General features: G+C 41.0%; 1 protein-coding gene across 21 annotated transcripts in view; it reads right to left on the bottom strand.

Moving 5' to 3' along the window:
* Nucleotides 1-19284, bottom strand: part of DYNC1I1 (dynein cytoplasmic 1 intermediate chain 1) — a 184051-nt gene that overhangs the window by 75231 nt on the left and 89536 nt on the right. For all 21 annotated transcript variants that reach the window (XM_021538380.4, XM_021538382.4, XM_021538378.4 and 18 more), the window contains one exon: nt 8128-8217. In XM_021538380.4, the coding sequence (XP_021394055.1) occupies nt 8128-8217 (90 nt within the window). The remainder of the gene's footprint in view (nt 1-8127; nt 8218-19284) is intronic.

Here is a 19284-nt window from a genome sequence, read left to right as displayed (position 1 = left end):
GAAGGGCAGGGGCTGTCTTGAGCAGCAGTAAGAATTGCATGTCTCCCTGAAGATGAAGTTGCTTCTTTGCATGTACACAGAGTTGCTAAACCTTTACTTCCAATATTTCAAGTTGGCCCTTTATTTGAAAAACACTGTCTTTAAAGGATGCACCAATGCAACATCTCCATCAGTTTAATGACCTATTGGTAAATTCCAACTCAAATATGACCATCAGAGGGAATCAAAGTTGGGATGCTGCTGTTACTACATTAAAAAATTCTGTTCTCAATTGCACTATCAGGGTCATATTGATATTCTGGCAATATTGTATATCAATTATATATTTGCCCACGTGTGCTTTTGACTCATCATTATGGTTCTATTTAAGAATTACTTGTATTTCAAGAAATGACGTTAGTATCTTTACAGTTACCCCAAATCAACCCAGCCTAAATTCCCAGCATAAAAAGTTTTGTTGACAGAGAATTTTGTGCCAAGTTTATAATCAGGAACACAAACAACATATCATAAACAGATTTACTGCAAAACTATAGAGATTCCTATTTAAAAGTTTAAGAGGAGATCAAAGGTCTCTTGCATTTAATTTTAGACTACAGATTTGAGGTGTTTATCTGTGAAAATGACCTTGCAGTCACCATAGCCCATATTGAGTTAAAATACTGGAAGCCAAAAAAGGGAATTCAGAGAACACCCACCATACAGCAAAGTTTAATTCCCAGCCCTGTCATACATATCTCAATGTTTAATTAAACAATGAGTGACACAGTTTCAAGCTACAGCTCAAAATGATTTTCTAGTTTCTGTGCCTTGCCACACAACTTCTTTCAGTGATCAGGCAGATGTGGCCCTTGCTCTCCATCTGATTTTCCTGTGCTTCACTGGATTCATGCACTCCAATGCCCAGCTGCATGGAGCACGATGCCACCACCAGCCCCTGGGGCAGGAACAGATAGAAGGGCACAGCAGCAGGCAGGAAGAGTGACATGGTCATCACTCCTGCAGTACTCAGCTCCCCTGTTTTCATCACCCCTGCTCTAAGAGTTGCTGTGTTTGGGAGAGGCTGCTATCACCATGCTTTGCTTCAAAGTTTGCCTCAAGTGGTCAAAGTGTTAGCTCTGAAAGACAAAATCTCTGCACTACACCTGAGCTAGAAAGAGAGGGCAGGAGAAATGCAAAAGGTGGAGGAGCAATTTGGCCCTCAGGAGGCAGAGCAGCTAAAAAGTTACAAACTTTAGCCTTTGATGATCTCCTATGGCCTTGGTCCTATGTCTCCTACCAGCTGGTTAGTGGTTCCTGTGGAGCTCCACACATCCAGAGAATATCTGCATCCCCTCACATGGTTCCTCTGAGTAGCAGAGCGACAATTACCAAGGCAGGAGCACAATTTGTCCCTAAGTGCTTTACACAGAAGCAATGCATGTGAAAGGAAAAGAAAAGCTAGCAAGAAGTACAGCTCGACCTATTGCAGCATCCACTGCTGAACAGTAATTGGCACTGAGGGAACTCATCTGGCAAGGAAGCCTGTAATGAGGCAATACCCCATTGTCACCACTGAAGCATTACTTTTTGAGAATCAAAGACAACAAACATGACAATGCAGCAAAATGGCATAAAAAGGGGGAAATAACTGCAAATGCAACTGGAAAACTCATGCTAAACTGCTGCAAATGGTAAAAATTATTTGCTAAATCAAATCCTCTCTACAGCTTGGAAATATAGATTTATTACTCGGCCATTTGCTGATTATAACTGCAAAGAAAATAAAATCCAGAATCAATAGAAAGGTAAAAGGCAAAAAATAAACAAAATAAACAACTTGGGAGCTGTGAAGTGCTCACAAGCAGTGGAGAAAGACATGACTGTAGTTCTACCTCAGCAAAATCTCCCTTGCAGTTAGCAATGATCTGTGGGAGGCCAGCAGTCTATTAAACCATCAGGAACACCTAGGCTAAAGTTTTTAGGGCATAAATCAGCTTACCTCATTCATCTGACTGACACACCAGATGCCCCCTGGCAATATTAAGCTTCATATTTTAGCCTTATTTTCTACTTTCATTCGGCTGCCTCTGAAGTTTTATTTGAGGCAATCTCTTGTTACATGAATGTTATCATCACTTTTTCCAGTGTAAAACATTGCTATAACTACTGTAAATACATGAAGTATAAGCAAAAAATCCCAGACAGGTTTGTTCTTTCAAATATGGAGGTTTTCTATCCATTTATCTTTCAGAGACATTTGGATTTTCTCCTTGTTCCTTCTCCCTGTCTGTCCATTACCTCAAATAAAATAAAAAGAACCTATGTAATTTTCTGCAATTTTTCTTCCGATCTGGGAGCTTACAGTGACTTTGATCTCGGCTTTCAAGAAACACAGGCTCTCTTCAAGGAAAACTGAGAAACATAAGAAGCTGATCAAAGTGTGTTTTGTTTTGTTTTGTCACAGAGACCTATGTGATGTGACAATATCTCCAGAAATCCCCTGTAAGAATACAGCGTTTGTCTTCAAGTATCTGCTCTCCCTGGCATAAAACTCAAACCAACCACATCTAACCTTCTGTGCTGAACAAAGCCCAGTGCAGTGTGTAGTTTACCACTGCAGAAAGTTATGTGCTTATTGCCTGGAGTGCCCTGAAAGCTCCTGCAAAGAAAGCTCCATACTTAGCTTTTGTTTTGACACCACAGCTTCCTCACGAGCTCTGTGTCTGTGTTCTGAACCCATCTGTGGCCCTGCACAGCTCATGGCAGGAGGAGCTGTGGTGCAGCCACCAAGTCCTGCCTGCCAGGACCCCCGGGGATCCCCTGCACCCACCGAGACATCGCTGGGACTCTGCGGCCGCCAGCAGCCTGCTCTGCAAAGGGCCTGGGGCTGGGATGCCAGCAACATGGACCAAAGAAGCCAATGTTCACGCCAATGCTCAATACTGTACAAAACAAAATGGAATTGACATTTAAACTTAAATTGCTGGACAGAGTAATATATGCGCAGAGGGCACCACAGGGAAAGAAATTGTGAGGTGTACCTGTAATGAAAGATATTATATACTTGTGCTTGAACAGGAAGGTCTAGAATATGAAACAACAGTTGAACATGAAGTGAAAACAACCAGTTTACTCAAGATTTATTTACAAAAGTAAGAACATTTTATAATTTCATGTCACTTAACATAATCCGCAGAAATATCATATTTCACACCAGGTTCTTTGTCCATAAATTTCTTTGGACAATACAGAAGGAAACAAAAAATGATATTAGAACACCTTGAATCTTTAGGAACGAAGATAAAATTGCTGCAGACTTGTTCTTATTCAGTAGAAGCATGATTGTAGCAAATACAACATAAATAGTTGGGATAACAGTGCAGGAACAAATCCAGAAATATTCAAGTACCAGAATTTGAATCTTCTTTCAAGGGTTTCAAGGGAGTTAAAAAGCATAAAGAAATAAAACCCATCCCATATTTAAATGAATATAACAAAGATTCTCCTGGAATCTCAGAAATTCTAACAACCTGACAAGAGAAATGAAAATTAAGTCCATTAAAGGGAAAAAAAAAAAAAAACCAAAAAAAAAAACAAAAGAAAAAGACCAAAAGGAGTAAGTGAATGAAAGAAAGGGCAAACTAATAAAAACAGTAAAGCAGGAAGCAGCCTTGTTATCAACCCAGAGATATAATGAGAGACAGAAGGAGATTATTAAAACCCCTTTAAGAGCTGTATTATTTCTTTCAGCATCTATTTAAATCCATGTAAACTTTAGATGTGCTGACGAAGGAGGATGGCTGAAAGGCACAGGGTGAGAACTGCAAGGTGCAAAGGGGCTCTCGGCAGCTTTCAGTTCTTGCCTGCTGATACCTCATGATCCTCCTGTTTTTCTTGTGCTTTGCACTTTCATGTCAGTCTTGACAAATGCCATATCCTGCTTCACTGTATCCCATACCATGTTTTGATATATGTCATCTCTTTGTTGTGCTGGCAAGCCCCTTCATAGCATAACCACTAAACATAAAAAGGAAGAATTCAAGCTTTATTTAGGGATTTTTAAATACTGGAGTAGCAAGTTGCAGAGCCTTAAATTTGATACAGTGCCAGGCAGGGCTGTTCCCACTGCCCGTGTTTCTCCAGGGGCCATGCTGGACACCATCCCTGAGCATGCCTGAGCTGTCTGTAAGGATGGGTCGGCACACCTGAGCTCACTGTGGTGTTGGTGGCAGTGAATCCATGGCATTTCTGGCCATGACAAACCTCACCACAACCTGTTTTGCTTTTCCAACACGGATACCTGAGCTGTTGAGAGCGAAACCATCTCCACCAGCCCGGCCTGCTCTGTGGACACCTGAGCCCCATGCGCAGAGCCAGGGCAAGAGCAGGGCACAGCAGGTCTTTGGAGCTGCAGATCCCAGCTTTGCAGATCCTTTCCCATCACAGTCTTTTGTGCAAGTTTCTGTGGATATGCCCATGACTTCAGATAAATGCAGGTTGAGGCCTACTTTTAAGACCTAGCCCGTCCCATTGTTCTTGTGCTTTCTATTGACACAAAGAGGAGCCTTAGGTGGTGCTCCAGAGCTCTCTGGTGGTGGAAAACCCCATCCCACTTGATGCCACAGTTTGGACCAGTCTCTTGTTTATGTGGTCAGGAGAGGCTGGGAACAGGCAGAGCCCAGCCCAGTTCACCATCAGATATCCCACACTCGCTTCTTCCAAAAACAATGAGGAGAACATGCACCTGAGACATGGGTGGCAACAGGCAGCCCCACAGAAGGAACACAAGGTGGTCCCAAGGTTTCATAAACTTCAAGTGCTCAACAAGTCAGTTCTTCATCTCCCACTCCACTTCTTGGGGCTCAAGCTGTTCCTCTGCCTTTCACGCCTCCATGGCAGTGAAGTTCTGCAAGAGGTGCCATGCCAGACAGGCTGCCCCAATGCAGGTGCACTGAGGGCCTTACAGTGATGCTGGGACATGTCCAGGACCAGGGTCAGAGCCTTCAAACACCCCTGGCTGCTGAATAATCCCACCAAATCCCATAGAGGAACTCTAGGGTGTGCGGGGGGAAGATGAGGAAATTGAGTATGCAATAAATGTCTGAAGAATTAAACTGAACTACCTATAAACCACATAGAAAAAAAATCCCGTTTCCTCTTAAAATACCATTATAAAAATAGAGCACTCTTGTCCTGCTGGCTTGGAGAAAGGGAGATTGAACAGACTGAATCCAAACTTAACTTTTTATCCTGACCAATTTTTGAGTTATATTAATGAAAAAATGGTCTGCCTTTCTCTTCCTGCACTTCTCTCTCCCATGGATTTTTTCCTAACACTCCTATAACTCAAAAAAGGCCATGCTGATTTTTTTAATCTGTTAAAAAATGTGCTCCCTGAGCTGAAACCAAATTTCAGCCCAGAGCAAATTTTTACGGCTGGGTTATAAATCCCTGAAAAACAGGATTTATAATGGAAGTGCTGACACAGCCTTAACTACTATATAGCAGTGTGAATGGCGCCACTATAATGTCTATTAGAGATTCTTTAAAAAGTTTGCAAAATATTGTCTTGCCTTGCAGAGAAAAAGAAGCCAGAGTACTTAATGCCAACATAAACATGCTTTTAACCCATTATGTGCTAATTTGCAGAAAAGCTATTAATTCTGAGTAGGCACACAGAGTGCAGCACCGACAGGAAATGTTCTTCTAAACTCCTGTTTGACTTGTAACATGGTTTTAATCACTTCCATGAAACACAAACGATGGCTTCAAACTCTGAATGTCGCTCAGAACATGAGAAGGGTGATTACAACAGAGAGGAAAATGGGATTTTGTAGGCAAAAGGGCTAAAACCAACTGGGAGAGAATGACACCAAACACTAAAAAATAGGCCTCCGTTCCTTGTCAGTTTGGGGACGATGGCTTCATTTGATTCACAGCATTTAATGCCTGTCAGCAGCACACCACTATTTTATCTATCACAACACATAGTACAGGTCAAGTTCACTTTCTATCAGGCAATGAGCATGTTTTCTTCTTCCTTGAACCCAGTCAGATGTTGGCACCTCACAAAGTCAGTTGAGCTGAAACAGCCTGCAGTTTGTGTGCCTGAGACCAGTGCTAAACCAACCCAGATGATCTATTGCTCCTGGGGGTCTGCTAGGCAGGGAAGGGGAGCACTGCCCTCTGACTAAAGCACAGCAAAGAAACAAAAGATGGTGTGGTGGCTGGTGAGCAAAGTTCGTAAAATACTAACTTGAAAGCCCATTAAAAAAGCAAAATAGATCAGTTCAGGGTTCTATTTTGATTTTTTTTTCTTCTTCTCTTCTTGCAGGAGTTTGTGTTTTCTCCTGTGTATAAGCATTAGCATAACTTTTCTGTGGGAATAAATGGGTGTGGGATAAGCTTTAAGTTGAATACTACAGGGACATTCAGCACCACAGGACAGTGCTTATGCACAGTGTGCAGTAGTAGATGTATTTATGGCTTTCTGTTGCCACCAGTAAAAGAGTTACCATGTCAGGTCCAGTGACTGCAAAAGCCCATATGCAAGTTGACCTCACAGTTCTGAAGAGTAGTTTTCATGAAAAATGAAGTTTTTCTATGTAGCCACATTTCTTGCTCATGTCCTCAGTCCTGCCTTTGCAGACTTGCCTGACTCCTGGTCCTGCTGTTTGCACTGACCTCCTCTGCCCATGGCATCAGTGGCTGGGGCCAGTGGAAGAAGCAGAATGATGAGGAGCAGGAGGACTTTTATCTCTCCAAGATTCCACAAGGACCTAAACGAGCAATTAACACTACAGGATTTATGGCATGGGTGATTTCTGTGATGCTCTAAAGAGGGAAGAAAGATCAATTTATAATCAAAATGGTACAGCTGGTACTGCAATTCACTTCAGTGGGTGAGGATAGGAAATGTGGGCACTGTGTACCAGATTAATTATTTTGGATACTGATTAAAAGATACCAGTCTCCCCGGATGAGAAATAAGCATCGACTACTGTATTCCAGTTGAAGATTTCATGGGCTTCCATGTAAAATGGCTCCATATTTTTTCCCTAGTGAGATTATCGTGGGAAAAACCAAGCTAACATAATTATCCTGGTAATGATCACCATAGCAAGAAATAACTTAGGCCCTACCTGAAGAAATAAACTACCTTTCAAGAGTTTAAATATAATTTTGAGCAGTCCTGGCAACACAAAAGTAAGAAATGCTGGAGAAGAAACCTATTTCCTTCCACCCTGCAGCTGCTGCTATTTCAGTTCTTTTCCTCTACTCAACACAGGAGTAAGCACTGACTGCTGAAGGCATTGACACACTAGAATAGCCAATACCCTAGTAAATTTCTAGATCAGGAACACCATATTTCACATCCTTCTTCTAATTTTAAAGCTAAGACAGGTCCAAGGAAAGGAAAAGACACACCAAGCATATCTCCCACATCCAGTGCTGACATGCATGACTTAAGCAAGTGTCTCTTCTCTGCACCACAAGCTAGTAGTAACCTGAATTTTTGTCTTCTATAACAGTACAGAACACCTCAATACAGAGTAATGGACAGAAGGGCTGGACTTATCTGGCTTCAGAGGGGGATTTTTAAGTTCCTTGGGGCAGCTCCCACAAAAAGTTTCAATTTTGACAGAAAACAGTTTTTCAAGTGAAATATTATTTTCTGCTGGTAGATTCCTGACTACTACTAGGCTTAAGTTTGCTCCTCTCAAGCAGACAGACAGTTATGGGCTCCAAGTACCTCTGAAGACCAACAAACTTTATAGAGCTGCTGGAATGCCTGGCATTCCCATTTTAAATCTTTCACGTAAGCAGGGTATTTGAGCCAGAGGACAAATTAGTACCAGTATGGGATCCAAGAATCTCTACTTCATTTTCAAATTATAAGGACATGTAGGACATTCTTCTAAACAGCTCATGCCTCATGCCTTTCACAATCTTCTCAGGCCTACCAGCTGTGTCTCTGGGATACAATTTTTTGCTTTTATGCTACTCATATGGTTTTGAATCAATAAAACTGGTGACTGTTTCAATTTCAGTGTTCTCAATAGTGGAAACTACTTATGAGAGTAGCTACTGGCAGAATCCCGTCATTTAAACATCAAACATCATCCTTTTCATTTTTTAAAGTACCTTCTTTCACTTCCTGCTTCTGGTCTTGATTTTCTGTCTCTAAGTCATCCTGTGTTTTTGGCTCCACCATCTCTTCATCATCTTCATCCTCTAAAAAAAAAAAAAAAAGGAAGAAAAAGATTTGTGAGATTCTCCTTCTTAAGGGGCCTGGAAATTGTCTGACTTCTTTACAATTATAAACTGGTAAAGCAAAGTGCCTAATACATGGAACATGTACATTTATGCTCAGAGTGACACTCTCAGACATTTCCCCCCTGACTGCAAGATAATCTGCTCACAAGGGCACCTGCCACTTCTGCTCCCTGTAACTTCCCATCTCAGATGTCAACTGAATATCTCCCTGACCTCGGATATGACTTCTTGGATGGCATGAGGACAGATACAAATACGTTTCAGCCTGGCAGCTATTCCACAGCTGGGACACCTGCTATCCAGATACCTCATTTCCAATTCAATTCTCACCAGATTAATTTGTCTTTTGACCTACAGGAATAGGTTAAACAGAAGACTGACCTCAGGTCAGATGCCACTAGCAAGGAAACAAGCATGGCACAGTTCTGAAAAGTCATCACCATCAACTGGGGGAATATAGCAACCAAAAGTGGCATTTGGAGCTTAGGAACCCTTCTTGCATTAATACAAATTTAATGAACACTAAAATTTGACACATGTCAGTTACTACTGCCAGATGTTTTAATGACCTTTCCTGACCTATGCAAATGCATCTCTCCCTCCCCCTCTCTCGCCACTCTCACATGTTCTCATTTTATTCAGGAGGGCAAACCATTCATTCCTTGATGTTTCTATGAAGTTACAAGGGTTCTGATTGTCCAGACCACAATATAATACAAGCAGAGCTGAAAGACAGTGATGCACCAAAATGGCTCAGAGTCTACCTAGCCCCCATTACTTGTTACCAGCTTGTTACAGCAATGTGATCCATTTTTCCTGTGCCCAGGGCTGGCATCCAACCCGCTCACATTCTTGAGAGGATAAAGACACACAGCTTTCTAGATTTTGTGAACTGTGAGGAATGAAAATAGAGCTGATCCTTAAAGTATTTAACAATTAGGATGAGTAAATCCAGGGGCTATGGAGGAATTATTTTGCAGTTATTTTGGAGCTTGACATACCACAAAGGCATATCAAGCATCACTGGTCCCCTGTATTGGTGCGTGGCATGAGAGACCATATGCTGTCCTGGCCTTGGGGCATTCAGCCACCAGGAAAAACACTGCAGTTCCTCTGGGGCTTTCTGAGCAACCTGCTGTCACCATACAGTTCCTTGTGTCATGGTGTTTCTCCAGGCACACTTCCTGCTCTAACCTCCCATGTTAATGGGGAAAACATATCATGCTTCTCCAGCTGGTTGGTTACTGGCACCTTCTGCTGTGAAGGCTGGCTGTAATCAGTCCTGGCTTCTTGCGAGATGCTGGTGCTGACAGGTTGCATTCAACCAACAGGAACATGCAGCTGTATTTTGTTTTCAATAACGTAATAAGCACCACACTATTCCCACCACATTGCCTACCCTAGGACTTCTCCCAAAAGCCCAGAGGGGACATGTTCCTAGCTGCCATATGGGCCATTAACTTAAGAGTTGGACTCAGTGATCTTTGTGGGTCCCGTCCAACTCAGAATATTGTGTCTCTGTGATTCTGCAGTATGTTGGCTGGAGATCATGGCTTAGCCACATGCTGTAAGGAGGTGTCTCAGCATGGACAGATATGCCTTTCCCTACTGGGAAACAAGGAAATATTGGCATAAAATCTGCCATCACTCACCTTACTGCTAGTGACTGTAGTGGGGAGAAAGGGAAATCTCATCTCCCCATCCACCAGGGAAGAGGGAAAACCATGTGTTTCCCAAGCTGGAAAGGGAGGAGGAATCCAGCATGGATGAAGAGGCATTTCCAGAATTAAATGCCACTCCTTTATCAGGGATTTGTCAGATCATGGAACTTGAGGTGGATAAAAAGGTAGGGCACTCACAATGCCTCCCTTTGGTGCCTACTTTTCCCCAGGTACCCTACACAGGAGAACTAAGGATGAACTTTTAGAGAGCAAACCAGGGCGTTTCAGTTTGGCAGGGTAAATACATTGCTCTGTCCACTGGCTGAAAGACAGATAACATCCAACACAGTCAGCAGAGAGTCGGTGAGAAGAGCTCTTATGCTGTACACCCACAGGAGGGGTAAAAAAAGGTCCTTCTGCCACTGGTCTGTGGTGCCAGGGAGATTGGGATGCACGGAAGAGAGAGGCACTCCCAGTTTCAAAGAACAGGTGAGAAGTGTGAGTGCCTGGTACAGCAGGGAGTGAATACTCTGATAACCTCAAGTGCCATGCACACACAGATAGGATCACAATGCTGTACAGATATGTACACACAGACAGAATTATGGCAGGTACTAATAAAACCAGCTGCTACTAAAGTTTTGTGAGCCTTGCATTAAACGTTTTCATTCCCTAAAGCACCAGCTTTTGGAACCAGCTGTTTAATTATGGATTTCTGCTTCCATTTTTTACCTATTTCTAATCTGCCAGCTTGTGCAGGGAAGTTTCAGAAGGTGCAGGGTTTGAGACAATTTTCAGGCAGCAAACTGCTGGAAAATTACACCAATATTCATGTGAAATATTTGGTATTTTTAATGCTTCTTGCAATGCTTTTTAATACTTCATTTGTAATTTGGTAATGGATAGGGATGATGTAGCAAATTTAGAACTTGAGATTTGGTAGCAGGTTTTCAGGTTGAAGTGAAGCAAAATTATCCCTGTTTCCTTGATCCCTCTGATTTTGGGCATCAGATTATTTGTTTGCCTATAGCCATTTCCTGCTTCTAATGCAGAGTAGGGATAAATGGAAGTAAGTAAAGGATATTAAAACACTTCATTACTTTTTCCAAGGGCACAAACATCAAAATAGTTTTACTGAGAAAGCAGTGCAAGAGTTTTTAGCAGATTAGACAGAGTTTAGATGTCCTTATTTATTTACAGAGAGATATATACACATACACAGAGAAACTCAGCTAAAAGAATGATAGGCTTGTGAATCAAATGCTAAAATCTTAGCAAATGCCAGAATATGGATTGTCTGGGCATGATTAGCTCCTTTCCCCTCCCCACATATAGGCATGATGACATAATTCTGGAATTTCCTCCCTCTTGAGTGGTTGGCTTCATTTTCTGGGTGCTCAGCAAGAGACACCTGGGGCCTGAAATGCAGAAGTGCTGAAAGCTGAAGTCAACTGGCCCTGTGCTTTGAGTGGAGAAAGTCTTAGGGAAATTCTACACATGCAAAGGCTCCCACAGCTCTCTCTTTCAGCTTTCACTGAAAGTTTTCATTCTGACATTTTTGTCCTTTCTCCCCGTGCTTAAGTGCTTTTCCAAGATGGCAATAATATTGTAAAAAAAATAGAATTCTCACCCTGCATAGATATTTTGCAGAGACACATTCATCAGGATTTGTGGCATATTACAATGCTGTTGGGGAAGCAACAGCAAAACTAAACCTTGGAAGTGGATTAATGTTTTTTCTCTGTTCAGTGTAGTACTTTGATCATGTACACTAATATGAGATCTGAGGCCAGACCACTCAATGGAATAAGATAAAAAGCAGAAAGGTGAAAAAAACTGTCCCCCTATTGACTGGCTGAAGGAAGAATCTGTTAAGGGGAAAAGCCCTATATGTTATCATGCAAGTAAAATTGTATCATCCTACATATTGAAGAGGGATAATTAAGAATGCCCAAGAAATCTGCATTCTGGACTACCCAATGTTGCTTGGCTTTGCAACCTAAGTTTATTTGACATAATTTATATATATATATATATATATATATATATATATATATATATATATATATATTACACTATTTAATACTAGTGTATGCATCCTCACACATGTTCACCGTACATACATTTGCTTTTGTTAAGTACGGTTATGCATTTGTATATTTCACTGCATATACACATACATTAAGAATAATGGAAATGTTCAGCATTCATTTTCCTGTGTTTTATTTAAAGGTGATGAAGATAGCATTTACTGTACATTTACTGGAGAATCTGTGAACATAGTAATTCATTTCCACATGTGCCCGCTCAGATTGCACTAATTTTCCAGGGAGATGAAGAAACTTGTGTAGCTCCTGAACATACATAACCTGTCCCTTTTAAGAGCATATCTAATATTAGGAAGTTTAGAGAAATAACTTTTTAGTTGTTCACATTACAGTAGTAAGAGTCCTCTAGTCACATTTGGCAAACAGAGATGCTACCAGCACCAGTAGTAGTGTTACACCCTGTTCAGAAGAGAACAGGGTGGAACACTATCAGAACTCAAATGTCTATTAAGGAACCACATGAAAAAGAGCTAGTAATAAAGAAGTGTATAACTCCTTTGTAGCTATAAAAGGACTTTGCAAGGAGGCTAGCTCTGGTATGTCTATTTACCACACAGAAGCTGACACACAGACCCACTCACTCCAGATCACACAGTAGGCCAGCAGCTTAGGGAAGATAGAGTGGGCTTCAGAGTTTCAGCCTAGAGTCCTGCCCACTAAGGCCATCCTGCCCTCTATAAATAAACAAATCCTAAATGGAAATGATCATTAAATGCTTGGATAATTATGTTTGTCTGCTGAAGCTGGTGGAGCCATATGTGGGATTAATACAGACTGAGATAACTGGATCAAAAACGTTTTCTTCATAACTCAGAGTTTGATGACTCTCCAGGCCCTAGGAGGTAGCCAATCAGTCTGAACAGTGCTTGACAAAGTAAAACTAGAGCAATTGTTTTAATTTTTGTCTTAGCTTGAACACTTCTGCTTCTGTTCCAGACCAGAAATGGTCTTGTCTGTCTAAAAGCTTGTCTGTTTCTCCCAACTATAGAAGTTGTCCTAATAAGAGTATGACCCCTCCCTACAAACCTGGTTTGTTTTTGTTTTTTTATTTTTTCATCTACGTGCAAATAATAATCTTCAAATGTTATCCAACTACTAGCTGCAATGAGCCTGCTCTATGCCTAGTCTTTGCCTTGGACACCACAACCACTTGCAATAGGTGGTACAGGGGAAAGCTCTGTGAACACACGGCCAATTCCCTGGCAACTGCAGAAGAAATGCCCAGATGTGCTGAACTGGATCAGATATTCACAGAGAAAATTCATCATTTTCTGATGATCTCAGAAAATCAGACCCTGCATTTCTGCAGTGCTGGACTATTTCATACCTACTTGGAGTTTCCAGGGCTTTAAACCACTGTATTTATTTTTACAGCATATAAAAACATACCAGGAACATTCAACACAAACTAGAATACTAGAATAAATAATTGCATCTGAGAGGACTACACATGACATTGGCTTAGGGTTTTAATTCTTGAGATGAATACTCTATTGCTTTTTTTGGATTGCAAATTTCAGGAAGTCAGCACCAGTACTGCTGAAATAGATTTCTAAATAGCTGATTTTTGGGGGGATTTATGTACCTATGGTCTCTACTCTGCTAATACACATAGCACCAATTAAACAGCAGGCAGCACGTTGTACTTTCTTCTTCAGTGGAGGATTTACACCTCCTCAGACCTGTGTCGCTGAAGCTAAGAAGTTACAGCTTCTGTGTGTTGTTTTTAGAATTGACAGCTATACAGAATTAGCTCTGGTTTTAATTCTGGGTAGGTACAAACAATCCCTTTGTTAAAGACACAGCTTTAAAAATCACAATTTAATTAGCATCACAATTATATATTTTATTGACTGAGTCAGTGATATATGAGAACCCCAGGGGTTTACATGGGGTTTTATATCAGCATTGACATTCCTTTAGTGCATGAGAAGGATCAGCCATGCATATGACACATTCAATAAAATCAAGTGTCTTCACAAAAAGCAGACTCCATATTCGCAACTATGAAATACCAGAAACCACTGTATAAATTTTATATTTACAACTGTTCAAAATAACTTTGCTTCTTCTGTTATAAAAGAACTACAAACTGAACAAGGACAAATGCATTGTATTCATATTGGCAATAAGCCTGGACCAAACAAGTTGAATACTGTTGGCATTTTCCTAAGTAGGAGTTAAAACACTGTCTTTCCTTTATGGATATTTTCTTTCCATCACTAGCAAAATATGCAACAAGGAAGGGAAGCCATATTTTTTTCAAACAGGACTGTCTGACATTCCACATTTTTGAAAATCTATGATTTGCAATTTGGCTGAATAACCTATTTTTCATATAATGTCATTTTTTGAAATATGTCCAGTTTTTCACTTTCATCTTTTGACTGCCCTTTGAAGCAAGAAGATAATTAATTCATCAGTGGATCTTGTTAGCAGAGTGGGATGTGAGACTGGACGTACATTGGACACATGTTAGTCATCCCATATGGAAATATTCTTGCATTAGGGCTCTTCTTGGCAATAGGCAGCTGCCTTCTAAAATGTATTTCATCTAGCCAAGCAACGAACACTACTCAGACCTCAATACTGAGAAAAAAAACCACAGGTGAACAGACCTTGTCCTAAGCTCCATGAAACAGGCAACAAATTTCAAATGAGAATTTAATGTGAGTTGGAGCTTGCAACTATATTTGCAATCAAGAATCATATGTATGTAAGGTACTAATGCTCACTACCCAGAAAAATACTTAAATGTGCATTGGAGGAACATAAAAAAGCTTTGGCTCATCCCTGTGGAGTTCCCCATCCCTGTTACAGAACACTCCCACAACATACCTCCTTGCCCTTGTCCAACTAGCACAGTGCTTTCCAATGGCCATCGGGTGAAAAAAGAATGGTAGAAAAAGAAAGGATAGATCTGATGAATGAATTTCTGGAACGATTTTATGGCCACAGCACCTATAAAACTTGCACAGAAGTATGTGATGTTCTTCCTTCATTTTCCACATATGATCTGTCTGTTACTTAACTGCAGTTCTGCAAGAGCAAGAAAAAAATCACGGTGCTACAAGAACAGACTGCCTTCAAACTCCATTGATTTTGTTATCTTTTGTCATGTTTTGCTATCAAAGTCCTGTGATGCTCTTATGCAAAAGAGAAGCTTTGAAGATTGGTAAAATACAGGCTGTAGGAATCATATTACTTTTACCAGAGTCAAGTATATTGACTGAGTAATTTTAAAGAAAATGTTCTAAAATTTATGCATAAAATAATATAATGCTTAGCACATATATAATTTTAATCCAGAAGACTGCAGGGCAGTTCTCCATGAGATTAATTTATTTAGCCCAATGTCTTCCACAGTAAGTAGACTAGTAATGATATATCAGTTTTAAAAGTGCAAGACTAATGGAAAAATCCCAATTTTCTTGATTCTTGTAAAACTAAGTACATCTCCCATATCTCTGACACATCTAAGAAGGGTGTTCTGATCTCATCCCTTATTCTGCAATGCAAATTTGCAAGACTTCACCCCTCATCCCATAAAGGGCAGGTGTTATTACCAGCCATTACAACCAGATCCCCAGAGTCCTCCTCTCAGGCTTCAGCTGTCCTTGTACTAGCGCAATGAAGGAAATAAGTATTTCACCCCAAAAACAAACACTTAGCCTGGCTGACTGAGAGGAGTCATTTAGTTCAGAAAATTTATTTTGCCTACAGCATAGGCCGTGCCTGTGCTATTGCCACTTAAAAATTTGTCCTGAAATTTACTACACTTCCCTCTTAAAACAAGCACACCGTAAGTAATTTTTATTCAACATTTCTTCTCAAAGCTCTCCTTAACAATTACCACATTCAATTACTCCTGGTCAGGGGATTCTGAGGTCCCAAGTATATGATTTCTCATAAGCATCTCTTGATCTAGGGTTGTACCAGTCAGCTCCTGTTCCTATGTCTCTTCCTGACTTGTGTTTGCAGTCAGATTTCTTTTTGGTACATTATGAAGACAGATCTTATTTTTCCATTTTGCGACAAATGATAGACTAAGAGCCAAATGGCAAGAAAATGACACAGAAAAAAATTGTTTTACTGTAGCATTTCACTAAGCTCTTCATAACCCTTACTGCAAACCTTTGCACTGGTTCAAATGTTAGGATCACTGCTTGAGAATACAATCATTTCTGTGCCAATTAAAATGGAAAGCTGCTTCTGACTCTTCAGGGAAGCATTTCTCTAACCCAAGAAACTGATTTTCCAGTTCCTTGGCCTGAACACGTTTTCAGTTGTGGTGAGAGTCTAAGAATTCAAAGTGTCCCTTGTTTTTAGTTTCTGGTCGGTCTAGATCAGATGTGGATTTTTCTCTCTCTTTTGGGCTGTTGCAACATCATACTGGTTGAAAGCGTTTTTCAGTCCCAAGAGAACTAAACTGCAAAGTACCCCACTGGAGCCATCACCTCTTCTAGCTGACTCCCTTTTCTCTTCTCTTTCCCATTCCAAATCTCATGTTCAATTCTATTGTGCTTGAAAATATTCCAGCTGGAAGATGTAACATAAAAAGAAAAGTACAGAAGTTTCCTTTCCTTGGCTATGGTTGGGCCTTCAAATAAAAATGGCAACATGAAATAATGTTTGATCAGCAGAAGCCTTACAGTAGCATTTACAGACCTCCAGCTCCAGAACCAAATAGTATAAATTTAAAATACCCTGCTCCAGTATAACTTCAGTTAAACTTGAAGAAGAAAAAGATGGAGATTCTTTATTTCTGTGGATGAAGAAGGGGATTACTAAACCATGCCGATTTTCACAGCCTCTGAAACCTGTGAGGATTTGTTCCTGCTGTGCTGCTGGAGGAAATCATGTCATGCCAGCAGTGTGAAATGACTCCTGCCATGGGAAAGGGCACTGAGACACGTGGCAAACTTCTGGATAGGACCTCCTCAAGTCATTTTGAAACACTCAGATCATGCAATAGTGTTAAATCACAAAAACTTAAGTATGCTAATGAAAACCAGTCCCCACAAGCTATGGCATGAGCAGCAATTGTAAAACAAAAGCTGCTTTCACATTAAACACACACACACACACACACAGATGAATCTGGCACTTACACTGCTCCTGATACAGAGGTCAATCGTGGCTGCCTCAGCTGGGCACTAGGTACTTAAAACTTTAAGTACAATGTACACCAAGTGAATTCTGTGGGATTGTTAATTCTGACATATAGGGGACTAGGACTTCACTCATAGACTCATTTATCCCAAGCACAAATGACTTTAGACTCCACTGGCCACCTCATCTATTTTCCACTGCGCTTTTGCACAAGCGAGATTACAAAACCTGCCTGTTGTAGAAGAAATTAATTCTCCACTTCCATACTGCATCTCGGCTCATGCAGCCATACTAATGTGCTTTAGGTTAAATTTTTCATCCCTGACTCTGGGTTTAACTTCTCCTTCAGGTATTAGTATGAGTTCTGGCCTTGCAGAGTTTTTCCTTTGTTTTTGAGCATGAAATAAATGTTCAGTTCAAGGCCCAGAAATCATCTGAATGGCCACACGTTTTTTTGTATGGCCATTGTTTAACTTTTAGTGCCATCTTTTCCACAAATGTCCCCATCTCAAATCTGTGGCATTTTATGAATAAAACCCAATGCTTAAAATGTAGCATGCATTTTTGTAACTGAAATATCTGACAGCATGAATTTCTACATTTACACACAAACTCAACCGATAGAAATAGAGACAAGGCTGCTAATGTATTAAAACTGGAAAGGATAATTGGAAAAAACAACTATTTTCATAAACAATTACCACAGCAAATAGACAAAAACTCCCTCTTTTTGTCTCCTTGACACACACATGCATATATTTCACTCAGCACTTTAAAAATAACCATTAGTCATATGGCAACTGCATTTTACATGAGCAAAGATTAATTTCAACATTTTTCTTAGGAAAAGGCAGGCAAAAAACACTTTATTAAAAATTTTATACTACAAAAGAAACGCTGGGTCAGGGCTCAATGAGTGTGTGCTTATTAATTTTATAGGCACTAAATGGACCCCACTTAATTCTGTTTCCCACTGACGCCACTTCACCTTAGTCACTGGTGTTAGCCATGATTTGCATCAGCCTATGTGAAAAAGGAATTCCCTCTGACAATTTTGAACTTGCCATATTTTAATTTAATTTTCAATTTAATGTTTTTGTTCTACCACGCTGGAAGAGCAGAAGCTTCCTCTTCTAGACACTCAGTTGCAGAGTACCCAGGCAATCAATGCCTTTTGGTGCTAGAGAAACCAGGGCACGAGCACATCAGCTTCTTGCCCAAAGTCACTCCTGAAATAGCTGCAGATGGCAGAATAAAATCCTGGCCTCCTGATTCCTACACTGATATTTCAGTCACAGCTTCCCCTGAGGCATGTGATCAGGGCTGCTTTGGAGGCTGCTCAGCCCTCATGATGTTAAACCAGCTGTTAAAAAACACAGCCGGTTTCCCCCAGCTGCTTGTTGCAGCCTGTTGGGAGAGCACCCAGCTCTCAGCACTGCTGTCCCCAGGGCTGGGAACCCCCTGCCCACGCCCTCCACCCTCACCCCTGCCTTCACCTCCTGCCCCCGCAGCTCCTGCAGCCCTCTGCCCACCCTGGCTGCCTCTCGCCTCCGCTCCCACCCTGCCCACCCTCTTCTGCTCAGGGTCACACTTCAAAGTCTCCCGTGCCCCAGGAAGGCCTCTTCCTTCCTCCTGGCCCCTCTCCAGCCTCCCTGGCATTTGGTCTTCCCAAAGCAGATATCAAAAATCCCCTACTTGCAGTCTGGGGCTTTCTGCATGCCAGGAGCCCTACCCACCTGTAGATGCCTGTTTGACACAGAAATGCCCTCTGATTTGGATTCTCAGATGAACTTCTAGGTTCTTCTGAGAAATTGAGTTGTAAGACATTAATTAAAAAAATAAATAAATAAAAAAAGAAGACAAAAAACAACCCCCATCATCCAAGTTCACAAGTGCTAAGGTTAAAACCCCATTTATCTGTTGCAACTTGGAGGATCATGTATGTTTCTCTGTGCTTAAGCTCAACACACTTCAGTAGGTTCAGATGTCCAAACAGGCAGACTGCAACTGCAGTTGGGGTAAATGGAAGATTCAACTGCACCACAGCCATTCACTGGAATATGCTGCCTTTTTCCCTCAGTTCAGACTCATCAGGGAAACAATTTCTGTCCCTCTTTGGTAAATGGGTGCTATGAAGTGCCATA

Source organism: Lonchura striata, chromosome 2 (genome assembly GCF_050655825.1).
Source record: "Lonchura striata isolate lonStrDom1 chromosome 2, ASM5065582v1, whole genome shotgun sequence".
Taxonomy (NCBI): Eukaryota; Metazoa; Chordata; class Aves; order Passeriformes; family Estrildidae; genus Lonchura; species Lonchura striata.
This window is presented reverse-complemented; position numbering and strand designations above follow the sequence as displayed.